Genomic DNA, 12,282 nt, shown 5'->3' with positions numbered 1-12,282 from the left:
AAAAGTAGAGGGTTATTACAGACAGAATTATTATTTTTATAATAAGTTCCATAGCTTCAGAAGCCAAAGCTCTATCTGACCTTTAAACAAATATCTATTAGATGAAAAGGAAAAGACAACTGTGAAACTTTCAGAAGTGCAAAGATTTTTTTTTCTAAAATTGAGCTTATTTGACTATCTGCATATGTGAAAATAACACCCTGCCTGAGAGTTGCATGTGGGATCCCTGCAGTGCTGCTGCTGTGGTGTCACAGTCTTCAGTGGAGACTTTTGTTTCTGTCCCAGTGATCAATAGAGCCAGTGCCCCGAATGCCTCTGGTTGTGGAACAGCGGCTGTTTCTCCACAGTGCTCCTAATACTTGTTTTCCAATTAAAGAACAATCACTGTTTTGTTTAAATTCCAGGAAACTTGGAACAGCTGGACAGAAACTTGGAGGCTCTGCTGTCCTTTGCCATATAAAACACGATCCCATGGACCCTGGTGGATGCTTCACGCTAACCTCAGCAAACGTGGGGAAGTGCCAAACCGTTCTCTGCCGGAATGGGAAACCTCTGCCTTTGTCCAGGTGTTACGTGATGAGCTGTGAAGAAGAGCTGAAGAGGATTAAGCAGCATAAGGCCATTATCACAGAGGTTAGAGAACAGCTGGGGAATGTTGCAACTTGCAGCTTCTTTGGAGAGCATTTGCACAGCAGTGCATGAAATTACATGTTGATATCAGTAACCTCTAGGAGGTGATGTTCATGTGTGGGTTCTTCAGTTGCACTTCTGCTTTCAAAGTTATTCATACCATGCAATCAAGTTGCTTTTCCATTCCATTGCCATGCTGGACTTCCATTAGCTTTCAAGAGTTGAGCAGCTGTTAGCATGTTGCATTGAAACAGGAAAGCAGATACTCTCCTTCTAATGGGAGAGGAATTGCTGTGTTGGAACTGTCATGGAGAGCTTTTCCAATTAAAAAGGATGAGAGGGCAGAGCACTTGGAGCAATGCCGTCCTTCCCTTAGGAGACTTCTTGCTGCTGGCAGGCTGACTTTGCTGTGTGAGCTGTGTTCCCAGAACTGCCCTTTGACAGGCTGCTCTTGAAGAGAGCACTTGCCCAAGAGGAAAACTCACCCTGTGCTCAGCTGAACCATGAGAGAGGAGAAAACTGTTTGTTCCTTTCTTAGAAGCTTGAAGCCACTGCTGTCAGTTTTGCTTTGCCTTTTGTGGCACATGCAGAGGAATAGATATATATCGAATCCTCCTAATGGTGGGGGAAAGGGCAGAAACCTCCCTGCTGTGTGCCTGAGAGCAGGGTGGGCATGTGTGTGTGGAGTAAGTCACGTGCCTGGTGATCTTGCCTGGGAAAGGTGAGGACTGGGATCTCAAACGTGACAAGTTGAAAGGGAGTTACTCCAACATAGTGTGCATCAGGGAGGCATGTTCATTCTGTGGTTCCATAAAGGAAAAGGAAAATTTCTGGGCTGAATCTTCAGATGACTCACTGATTTCATGTACACTGATGGCTTATCACTGCTGTCAGCCTTCTAATGGGAAAGTTAACAAGCTGACATGAGGGCTTTTTTTTTCCCTGAGTGATTTTAAAGAGGAAGCTTTTTTAGTCCTGGTTCACTTTTCTGTGGTTATCTGCTTTATAATAACCCCTACAGTTATTAGCTGGACCCAAAGAGTGTAAATCCTCACCTTTGCTGTTCTTCTTGAATATGCAATTAGCAGGGTGCAGCTATCCGCAGCTGGCTGACAGATAGCCAGACTTGCTGTTTCGGACACTTGCTCTGCTTATTCTGGCAGCTTGGATTCAAACCAGGACAAGATTCTGGGATTTGGACGTGCATGGGATTCTTTTCTCAAATGCGTCCATTTTTCCTGATGTTATCCCTTCAGATACTACTCCTCCTCCCTTTGGAAATGTCATATCTAAGTGGAGATGTAGTAAGTAATTGGGGCGTGTAAAACATTTCACTACAACTCAGCTGTCTGAGAAATGCAGACTTGCTCTCTGCTACATTTGACTTGCATGCTTAATTTAAAGGGTTTTTTAAAATGAACCTTCTAAAGTGATGAGCCAAGATGAAACCTACAATTGTTACAGCTGCAAGAGAAGACTTGTGACTGAATGAGCTGCCCCTGTATCAAGTGTGTGATGCTTTGCTCTGTCTAAAGCCAGATACCATGGGTGGAGGAGGGATAAGTCTGACTCACTGGTAAAAGACTTGTCCAGTTGGCTCTTGCAGCTGCAGGAGCAGAATAGATGGCTCTTTGTTGCAGCCTTCTGCTTTGTTGGTCTGTGTGTAGGTGGTGCTGATGACAAATCAGTCGGGTGTAGGAAGCGCAGCATTGCAAACCAGCCCTTGCTGTGCTCTCATCCCAGCTCTGTCACCTCCTTGCAAGTCACTTTGCTTGTTTCTCTCCTTGTCTGTGAATGGCATTGTTGGGGGTACTGCAAAAACAGCCATCAGTAGAATACAAGGAGAGGCAGGTACTGTATATCCTTGTCTACCTTGTTGCCAATTTCCTGTCCTTTTTAATTTCAGGATGGCAAAGTGAATGGTGTGACAGATTCAACAAGAATCTTGGGGTACACCTTCCTTCACCCAAGTGTTGTGCCGCGTCCTCATGTCCAGTCCATCACCTTAACCCCTCAAGATGAGTTCTTCATTCTGGGGAGCAAGGGGCTGTGGGACAGCCTCTCCATGGATGAAGCGGTTGAGGCCGTCAGAAACGTGCCTGACGCGCTGGCGGCCGCCAAGAAGCTTTGCACTTTGGCCCAGAGTTACGGCTGCAACGACAGCATCAGCGCCGTGGTGGTTCAGCTCAACGTGACGGAGGACAGCTTCTGCTGCTGTGAGCTCAGCGGGGTCCCGCCCCCCAGCCCAGGCATCTTCCCCCAGTCTGTCAACGTGGTCATCAAGGACAGGCCCGCAGACGCGCTCGGGATGCCGTCTTCGAGCAGCGGCATGGCCTCCGAAATCAGCAGCGAGATCTCCACCTCGGAAATGAGCAGCGAGGTGGGCTCCACAGCCTCGGACGAGCCTCCCCAGGTGGCCATGAACGAGAACAGCCCCGCGTACCCCGGGGAGCAGCGCTGCATGCTGCACCCCGTCTGCCTGTCCAACTCCTTCCAGCGGCAGCTCTCCAGCGCCACCTTCTCCAGCGCCTTCTCCGACAACGGCCTCGACAGCGACGATGAGGAGCCCATCGAGGGGGTGTTCACCAACGGCAGCCGCGTGGAGGTCGAGGTGGACATCCACTGCAGCCGAGCCAAGGAGAAGCAGCTGCTCCAAGTGCCAGTGGAAGCCAGTGACGAAGGGATCGTCATCAGTGCCAATGAAGATGAGCCTGGCCTTCCCAGGAAAGCTGAGTATTCTGCCACGGGCACAATTGGGCGGCGGCGGGGCAACGGCTCTGTGGCACCGCACGAGAGGAGCCATAACTTAATTGAAGTTGCAACGGATGCGCCGCTCAGAAAAACCGGGGGCTACTTTGCTGCTCCAGCACAGCCTGATCCTGATGACCAGTTCATCATCCCTCCAGAGTTGGAGGAAGAAGTCAAGGAGATTATGAAGCAGCACCAGGAACAACAACAACAGCAGCAGCAGCAGCAGAAGCAGTATCCGATGGACCACCTGGCAGACTATTATGACACACCACTATGACCCACTCTATTTACTGCTCAGAAATAAACTAACAAATAAGGAGACTTGACTGTGAGACCCAGTGGGCTTGCATTACAGCAGGGGTTTTCCTTATCCTTTTCCTTTATATACTTCCTTTTCCTTATCCTGCCACTACAGATAACTGCAGCTTTTCAGTTTGTTAGGTTTAATATTCATTGACTTTCTTCTAGAGACGCTTGACTGGTAAAGTTTAAAATAGTTAACTCTCCCTTAACATATCAAGTGTAAAAACAGGAAAACAAAACAAAAAATAATAAAAAAATAAAAAGGTTTAATATATTGCTGAGAAACAGATGATGATGTAATATTTTTTAAAATGGCTTGTTTGTTTTGTTTGAAAAGCAGGGCAGTAGCCAGTGCTAAATGATTTAAGTAATATTGTAATACTGTATTTCTTTGAGAGAAAAGGCTTTTTTTGGTCTTGAAAATGATAGACATTTGTAGAATATGGAGACTAACTCCTAGGAGTTGCTTTACTCTTTCAGGTGACTTACGTCACTGAGATTCACTAATTTTCTCTGAGAGAACAGTTGATTGGGAAATTCCTGTAAATAGCTCAGTGTTGTATAGTGATGCTTACATGTTTTGTAGCCTTGGCATTAAGGACACAACCTGAAAAACTGACCTTTTTTCTTAAGCAACTCTTTGGGCCATGGTCATTAAGCGTAATGGACTGTGTGGCTGTGTACAAGTTAGCTAGAGCCCAGGTGGTGTAGACTGTTCAAAGAAACCCACTTTTTCCTCCGATCTCTTTCTTTCCTTACTTTTACAGACACGTTTTGTTTGTGTTCCTTACTGCTGCCACAACCAGCATGATTGTATAGAGCTCATTTGCTGTAGAACATTTACATACCAAGAGTTATATTAAAGCCGAATGCACAAATGAACATGTCATAATTTTTGTTATAATAAATATGAAATTTACACCTGATGTCTGCTTTTATGTCTGACTAGCTGAGCAGCAGCTCTCAAACAGCAGTTTGCTGTGGTTCCTCAGTGTGCTGCTCAGTTAAACCAAGAAGTGTTGAACTTTTTCAGCTCGATCACATTTTTACACTAACTGCAGAAGCTCACTTGTATTTTCAGAATTCAAAGGTTGTGCAAAGTGGCCTTTAAAAGATACAAACCAACTCTCCGAGGAATTGACCTCTTCCATTTTTTTCTTTCTTGGTACTAATGCAGCACTATTGATTTGCCCTTTGCCACAGTATTGACAGTGCCAGAAGACTGAAGAGGAGCGGTGTGCTCTGCTGGCTCTGTCCCAGTGGGACTGAGTGACTGAAGATAGAAATGATGAAGGGATAACAAAAGGTAGAAGGAAAGCAATGGATACTGAGAGAAGAGAGAAAGAAAATATGAGGAGAAGGCAGAAAACTGAATTTAAAACTACCTATGTAAATTTGCTCCAGTGTGGTGCATGAACATGAGTTCGATGGCAATCAGACTTGGGTAGCAAAGGGGCATCTTTTTGTGATTCCTGTGGGAAAGGAGAAATGTCCTTTCTCAGTATTGCCCTCAGCCAACTGCTCCATTTTACTACTTCTCACTCTTTAAAAGCTGAAGCAGTGTGCAGTCATGACAGTGTCTTGTTCCTTTCTGTCATTTGGTTTGTATTTGGGAAGAGGACTGTGGTGACAGGCTGTTGTCCTTATTCTGTTCTAGGCTGAAATAGCCAAGTTAGAACAGGATTGCTGTTAACAGAAGATTTTTAGTTACCTTTCCTTAATAACAATAACAACAGAGGAGCAAACACTGAAATACCTGGTTTGATAAATGTTTATAGCACTGTGTACTGTAGATCTAGAAGATTGTATTTCATTGTAATTTGAGCTTCAAAATATCTCTTTCTTAAAGAAAACTCATTAAATAATGTATTTAAACAAAAAGGGTTTATGGTTTATTGGTCAGTAACTCTTAGGTGTTCTTTGGTAAACAGTTTGTATATTTCAGATTTTGCTGAAGTGATTCATTGTCCTTGGAAAAGGTTCTCTTTTATCCCTTCTGTTGTGATGCTGTTTGAGGCTGAAGGTGCCTAGCAAGGACACTACCTTTATTTTCCTGTTGCTGGTGGAGGAGTAACCTTGCTGTCGCTGTCTCTGTGCTAAGGTGTCTGCTGTGCTGTACATGGGGTAATTTAGAGAGAGGAGCAGAGGGCAGAACAGGGGTGGAAGGGGAACATTTCATGTGAGCTCAACTTCGGCTCAGTGCTGATGACTGAAACTCCTCTTATTTGAATAGAAGGACATGCACATAGGCTCTGTAAAGACCTTCCCTTCATTTGAAGGAGAGACTCCCAAGAACTTGCCAGCCCCTGTGGTTTCCCTCCCTATGCCCTTACTTTGAAGCATAGATGGTCAAAACTGACAGCCCACTGAAGGCTGCCCCTTTCAGCCTGCTGCCTTCTGTAAAGTTAACAGCAGCATCCTGAAGTCAGGACTTCTGTGGCAGCAGAGTGACAGGATTTTGGTGGAGGAAATGTACCTCTGGATTATTTGTCCTGCCTTGAAAATATGGCTGTGATAGTAGCCTGTCTTAGCAAGTCATAATGTGAAGGATTGATGGATTCATAGGGGTGACTCCATCCCTCTGCTGGGCTTTGTATCATGTCTGGGGCTAGATTGCTAGGTTGGATGGCTTGCTGCATGTTTGTAAATAGCATTTATTTTTCAACAGGGGCAAAAGGTATTTTGTCCTGGCTTTAAACTGATTTGAAAAACAAGGTGCAGTGTTTGCAATTCATTATTTTTTCTGGACGTTACTGTTCTCTTTCACAAAAGTGGGTTGGTGTGTTCCTACCTCATGAGGTCACTGATTGCATCTACATGCACTAATAGTGCACATGATTTTTGGATTATGTTCACAGTGTATTTTGCACAGTTTTGACCTGTTGGGAACTGTCTGACTCAAAGAGATGTGGATTTATTTGCAGAACTTGACAGCTGTAGCAGGGATGATGGTTGGGAGCTAAAAAGAAGGCTTTCAGCCATGGAAAATGTACAACCCCATTACCTTTATAATCAAACCTTGCATGTCCTTTGAAATTTGCTGATAGTTTTATCTGAGACAAGCAGAAATGCATGAATAAGAGGAGGTAGATGACTGATGGCAGAGAAATGAACATACTTACATTCTTTTCTGGAAGATAATTTTAAACAGAAAGTTGTGGTACTATTGAGAAGTAACTGAGTGGCTTCTGTGCTTGTAAATGGGAGCCTTTTGTTAAAAGCCATAAAAGCTTTTTTCTTGCTTTCTGCCCGTAGTGCTGTAATGTAACAATTTTGCTGTGCCAGAATGGCCTGTTGGCATCCTGCCTGTGGCACCACCATCTCCGTGATGGCAACCACTATGGTGGGATCACCTTCCTCTGGCTTACTGGCCTCAGAGCGTGCCGCTGCATCCATGTGGGTTGTCTCCCTCATGGCTACAGAATGTGCTGCTGCTGTAGTGCCCCATAAGTCCTGCTTCAAGTAATCTCTTTGTAGCAAGCTTGGCATCATCACCAGCCCTTGTGTTTACTGCTCATACAGATAATTTTCCAGCAAATTGTACATATTCTATTTTCTTTTTAAGCATAACTTTGCTACTTAGGAAACATATCTGTGTGGGGCTGGGTGCTAATGAAATGTCACACTTGGCTCTGAAGGTAATTTCTGCATCTCTGCACCAGTCATGGATGGTGTCTTTTGGGTGCAGCCTTGAGCTTGCAAATGTGCACTTGAGTGGGTTGGGTGGGATAACCCCGTGAAGGGTGTTGCTCGTCTGGGGGGCAGGAGGGCTTGAATCAATTCAAGCAGAGCAGTAGGATTCAAAGGAGTGAACAGAGCAGTACCTTCAGCCTGATCTGCCTGATTTCCCTGGACACTGCCAGCCCCTTGGTGGAGAGGTGTGCTTTTTCTAAGAGGAGAAGGCACTCAAGCCAAACAGTTCTCAGCAGTGCTGTTGGGTCAGGTCCCTCAGAGCTTTGGCTGCAGGAGGGAGCTACACGGCCAGAAGGTGTAAAAATATCTTCTGGGCTCGGCTGGAAGATAGTCTTGGCTCTGTTAAATGACTCTATGTTTACTTTTCTCTGTTAACCTGCTTTACTGCCCTGCTTTGTTAGTTCAATTGACTTGTTTGGGGCTAACGTGTGCTATTGTTGCAGTAGTTGCTTTGTCTTACAGATTTGTTACCTGCGTGCTTGCACTGAGGGTTTCACGGGGTGCTGGTGAACCAGTCTCTTTCCTCCTGATGGCTTGCATTTTGCTGTGCCTTAGACTGATGCTGTAAATGTTCAAATGCCCTGCCTAACAAGACTGCTTCTTGTATGGAAAGCTGAAAGTTAAAATTTGTCTGCTGCCTGAGAGCAAGTGACTCTTTGTAGCCATTTCAATCAAAAGGTTGGTGGGGGTGGAAAACCCCCAAATACTAAATAGATTAACTGCAGCCCCAGGACAGAATCAGTATACCCTTTATCTGGGACATCAGTGTGGAAAACGTTCCTTGTTTGCTCCAAGTCCCTGGTTTAAATGCTTGGTCCCTGCTTTTATCCAGACCATTTTATTTGTATTTCCATTCCTGTTGAGGTCAACCGTTCATTCTTTAGATAATCCTTTCTCCGGTTGACAAGTTTGGATTCACCTGCGGTTGACTTGGATACCTCGTCCTACCTTTTATCTCATGCCATGAGCTAAGCTTGCCCTCTAGGTTGAGACTGAGGCAGGATCTGAACGAGGCAGACACTATCTCATCTTTTTCCATATTTTTTTAATATTGTAAGCTAAAGGGAGACACTTGAAACTGCAAGAGCTCATCAGAAGCATGACGGCATGAGGAAGCTGTTGTATAATAAGTGCAGTGTGACAGAGACCTGGGACAGGCAGGACTGGTCTGGTCCCTCATAGGGAGACCCAGGAGCCAGTGATCCCCTGAGGCTTTCTGCTGTAGGAGATTCAGGGTGCCTGATTTACAATCAGAGTGTGGATTCCTGCACGTCAGACTTTGGGGGAGAGGATGAAGTATGCAGTCCCAAGGCTGGGAAGTAGTTCCTGCTGGTGGATGAAGTTCAGTTGGCTCTTCTTGCCCTGTTGCCCATTAAGGTCTCAGTGCCAATGTCCTGCTGCTCATCACAGCCTCTGGTGCGTGTTTGGTGGTTTTGTTTGAGCTTGTTCTTCTGTGTCTGTCATTAAAATTAAGGAAACAGACAGAAAAGGGATCTTTACCAATGGTTCTGTAGAATTGTCTTTGGAGGTTTGTGTAGGAGCTCCCAGTGCCAGCAGCCCTGCGATGAGAGCCTGGGCACCAGACACAATGCTCTCAGCACAGTAGGCTCTTCTCCCCTCGTCAGATTCCGCACAGCTGCACCAAGAGAAATAAATGTGTTTTAACCATAAAGTTGTCAGTATTGACTCGTGGAACAGATGGGATTGTTTTGCTAATTAAATGTATGCTGTTGAATGCTTTAAAGGAAATTGGGATGCAGATCTAGAAGAGACACTGGTATAGCAGAAGTCTGTGACTTGTAAGATGCTTTTTCATTTTAATTCCTCTTAAGGAGAGAGACACCAGCATTTTGTGGAAAAAAAATCTTGCAGTAGGTGCACTTGCAGTTAGTACTTAGCTTGGTCCTGAAATTAGAGAATATATAGTGACATACAGTGCACAGAATAGTGCATAGAATACATAGTGAAGTGCTCTGCTCAGATGTATTTAAAATTGGGTGGCAAGGAAGAGCAAAAACTGCTGTATCTTCTTAAAGTGGCCAAAGCTGTCCTCCTGAAAGGAGCAAATCTTCCTGAAAGCAAGCTTTGCCAGGTCACCTATGATAGTTTCATTTAACAAGGGGTAAAGAGATTTTTCTGTTCTCTCATTTCTGTTGGACAAAATTTGACCACAAATTTTCAGAATTTGTTGCTTTGCTGTTCAGAATCAACTCAAGTATCAGCAGAGTCATTCCCTGACATTTTTTGAATGCTTTGGAGATAAGAACATGGGAAAGGATGTCCCCAGACCATCCTGCACCTTCAGAAATAGGGATGTCTAGGAAGGGGGATCCATAGCAAGAGACCTTCCCCACGCCCTGTAGTCTGTGGCTTGCACGTGTTTGAACCAGGACCAATGTCCTTGTGAAGATGATCAGAGATGGCTTTCAGGCCTCCTGGTTTTTTCTGACGAGGAACTGAGCGTGTATATTTGGGGTGGGGAAAGGCGTATTCCTGGTGTCCGTATTACTTGGGAGCTGCAAGGGCTCCCCCTCGTGTTACCGCGGCACAGGACCAGCCTTGCTGCATCTCCTCCTTGGCGGCTGCCATGGAACGGCTGCATCCCGGCTCCCACCCCATCCTGCGAGCCGTGCAGGAGCACCAGCGGCCCGGAAAAGCCTTTGTTCAGATGAGCAAGGAAGGCAGCAACACAGACATAGCAGGAGTCTGCTTTGCACCGACTGAGGGCTCTCAGAAGCCTCCTGAGTGTTACTAACAATTTGCTGTGAGTCCAAACAAGGATGTGAGGACTGAAGGAGCCAGGGAAGCCACACCTGCTACGGCTCAGGAGAACACCTGCAGTGTTGCCAGGTAAAACAGGATCTTAGCAAGATCTCCTGTAGTCTTAGCAAACTATGTGCAATGAGATCTTGATCCCAGCATGTCTTATTTATTTGGACCAATAAACTGCCAAATCTTCACCATCAGAGCTGGTTCACAAGTCTAAAAATCTGAATCCCCTTTAAGTTGCACAAGTGCTGAATCATGTCCAGAGAAAGGCAGTGGAGCTGGTGAAGGTCTGGAGCACAAGCCTGATGAGGAGCAGCTGAGGGAGCTTCTTTGTTTAGATTGTTTAGGAGAAAAGGAGGCTCAGGAGCTGTTTCCACTCCCTACAACTGCATGAAAGGAGGGTGTAGCCAGGTGGAGGTCAGTCCCTCTTCCTAAGTAACAAAATGAGAGGTAATAGCCTCAGGTTGGACCAAGGGAGGTTTAGAAAAATTTCTTCACCGTAAGGGTGTTCAGGCATTGAAACAGGCTGCCCAGGGAAGTGGTGGCATCACCGTCCCTGGAAGTTTTCAAAAGATGTGGCTGTGGGCACTTGAGGGCGTGGTTTAGAGGTGAACACAGCAGTGCTGGGTTAACAGCTGTACTTGATGATCTTAGAAGTCTTTTCCAACCTTAATGCTTCTGTGATAAAGCCACCTTGTTGGGGAATTATTCTTGCACTCTGAAGGAAGGAAAACACTCTGTTTGCACCTGTATGCATCTGTCTCGTGAGCCTTTCTACATCCTTCTAAAAAATTAATTACCTGTAAAACACATGCAGGCATTTCCCAGACTTGAGCCCTTCAGCAGGGCCTGAGAGTTTTGGGGAGCACTGTAGCAGGTGCAGGTCTGTGTGTGAAAGGCATGCCTGGAAATCAATAGACCATTTGTAGTAATGAAGGGCATCCTGTGACTTGCCTGTTTTGCACTGTCACACGCCTGAACCAATTACATCAAACCCCTTGACAACTGGTGGACCTTGCAGGGGTCTCATGTTTTATTTATGATGGGTGATGCTGAGCATCTGTGACAGTTTTTATGCTGTGCTGGCGTTAAGCTGCTGCAATACCCTGAGCGCCACCATTTCTGGGAGATGGATGATTTGAAGGAGAAGAGTAACGACGAATGTCACAGCTGTCATAAACACTGCACTTCAGTAGTGCCCTTCAGTAACTTACCTGAGTCTTGAAAAAGAAAAGGAGGCGTCCAAGTTCGGCAAATGGGATTGAGGGATCTGAGTTACTGAAGGTCTGATGTGTATCTGTAGCTTTGCTCAACTCTATGGTGAATGTAAGTTGTGGTGGAAAACTACCAGAAGAGTAACTTTAATGAAACTGAGTCTGCACTAGGAGTAAAATACATGGATTGTGAAAGAAAATTCCATTCAAACTGTTCTTTAGTGCTCTAATCCTTGTATGTATTCTCATCAATTTAAAGCAGTTTCCCATGTAAACTGAGATGCCAGCTTTTCCTAATGCTAAGCCTTGAATTCAGTTTCTGCTGTTGCACAACCGGTTTGTGTCCCTCGTTGCCTCTGGACATGGGATACACTCAAACTCTTCTCTGGAGGACTCATGGAGAAAGCTTAAATTGGGATAAAATCTATTATAGTCTGGGAAAGTTTTCTTTTAATTTTCTTTTGTCATTAAGAAAATAGGAGAGCTTCTTGTTTCTGGTTACCTGAAAATTTCCTTTCTGTGGATGGGTACAAAGGTCCTTCCCTCTTACAGCTGCTCTGCAGCAGGATGACAATGTCCTAATACATGCAGATCTTCCAGCAGCACCAGATTTCCAATTCCAGATGCATTAATTATTTGGGAAATGTAAAGGTTCTATTAAGCTTATTTGGAAGAGTAAACATCCTCTCTCCTCTTTGTCCTCCACCCCCCTAGTTTTGCCTTTCACATTGAAACAAGAGACCTGTGTCCTTGGATGTTGATTTGCTCTCTTTTGGACAAGATTTACCCCAGACTAAACAGTTTTATCAATTTGTTTGAATAAAGGACACATCTAGGAAAATGGGTACTCAAAGGTGCACAGCCCAGCATGATGGAATTTTCATGGCAGTCTACTTAGTGTTGGGATGCAGGATCAGGGGAG

General features: G+C 45.1%; 1 protein-coding gene across 1 annotated transcript in view; it reads left to right on the top strand.

Moving 5' to 3' along the window:
* The window catches only part of PHLPP1 (PH domain and leucine rich repeat protein phosphatase 1), a 136,456-nt gene extending 131,846 nt beyond the window's left edge, over positions 1-4,610 (top strand). Inside the window, exons 16-17 of the mRNA XM_066559286.1 lie at positions 405-633; positions 2,537-4,610. Of these exons, the coding sequence (XP_066415383.1) occupies positions 405-633; positions 2,537-3,658 (1,351 nt within the window). The 3' untranslated portion in view covers positions 3,659-4,610. The remainder of the gene's footprint in view (positions 1-404; positions 634-2,536) is intronic.
* Positions 4,611-12,282: the final 7,672 nt, after the last annotated feature.

The sequence above is a fragment of the Molothrus aeneus genome, chromosome 1 (assembly GCF_037042795.1).
Source record: "Molothrus aeneus isolate 106 chromosome 1, BPBGC_Maene_1.0, whole genome shotgun sequence".
Taxonomy (NCBI): Eukaryota; Metazoa; Chordata; class Aves; order Passeriformes; family Icteridae; genus Molothrus; species Molothrus aeneus.
The sequence above is the reverse complement of the archived record's forward strand: the minus strand, read 5'-3'. Positions and strand labels throughout refer to the sequence as shown.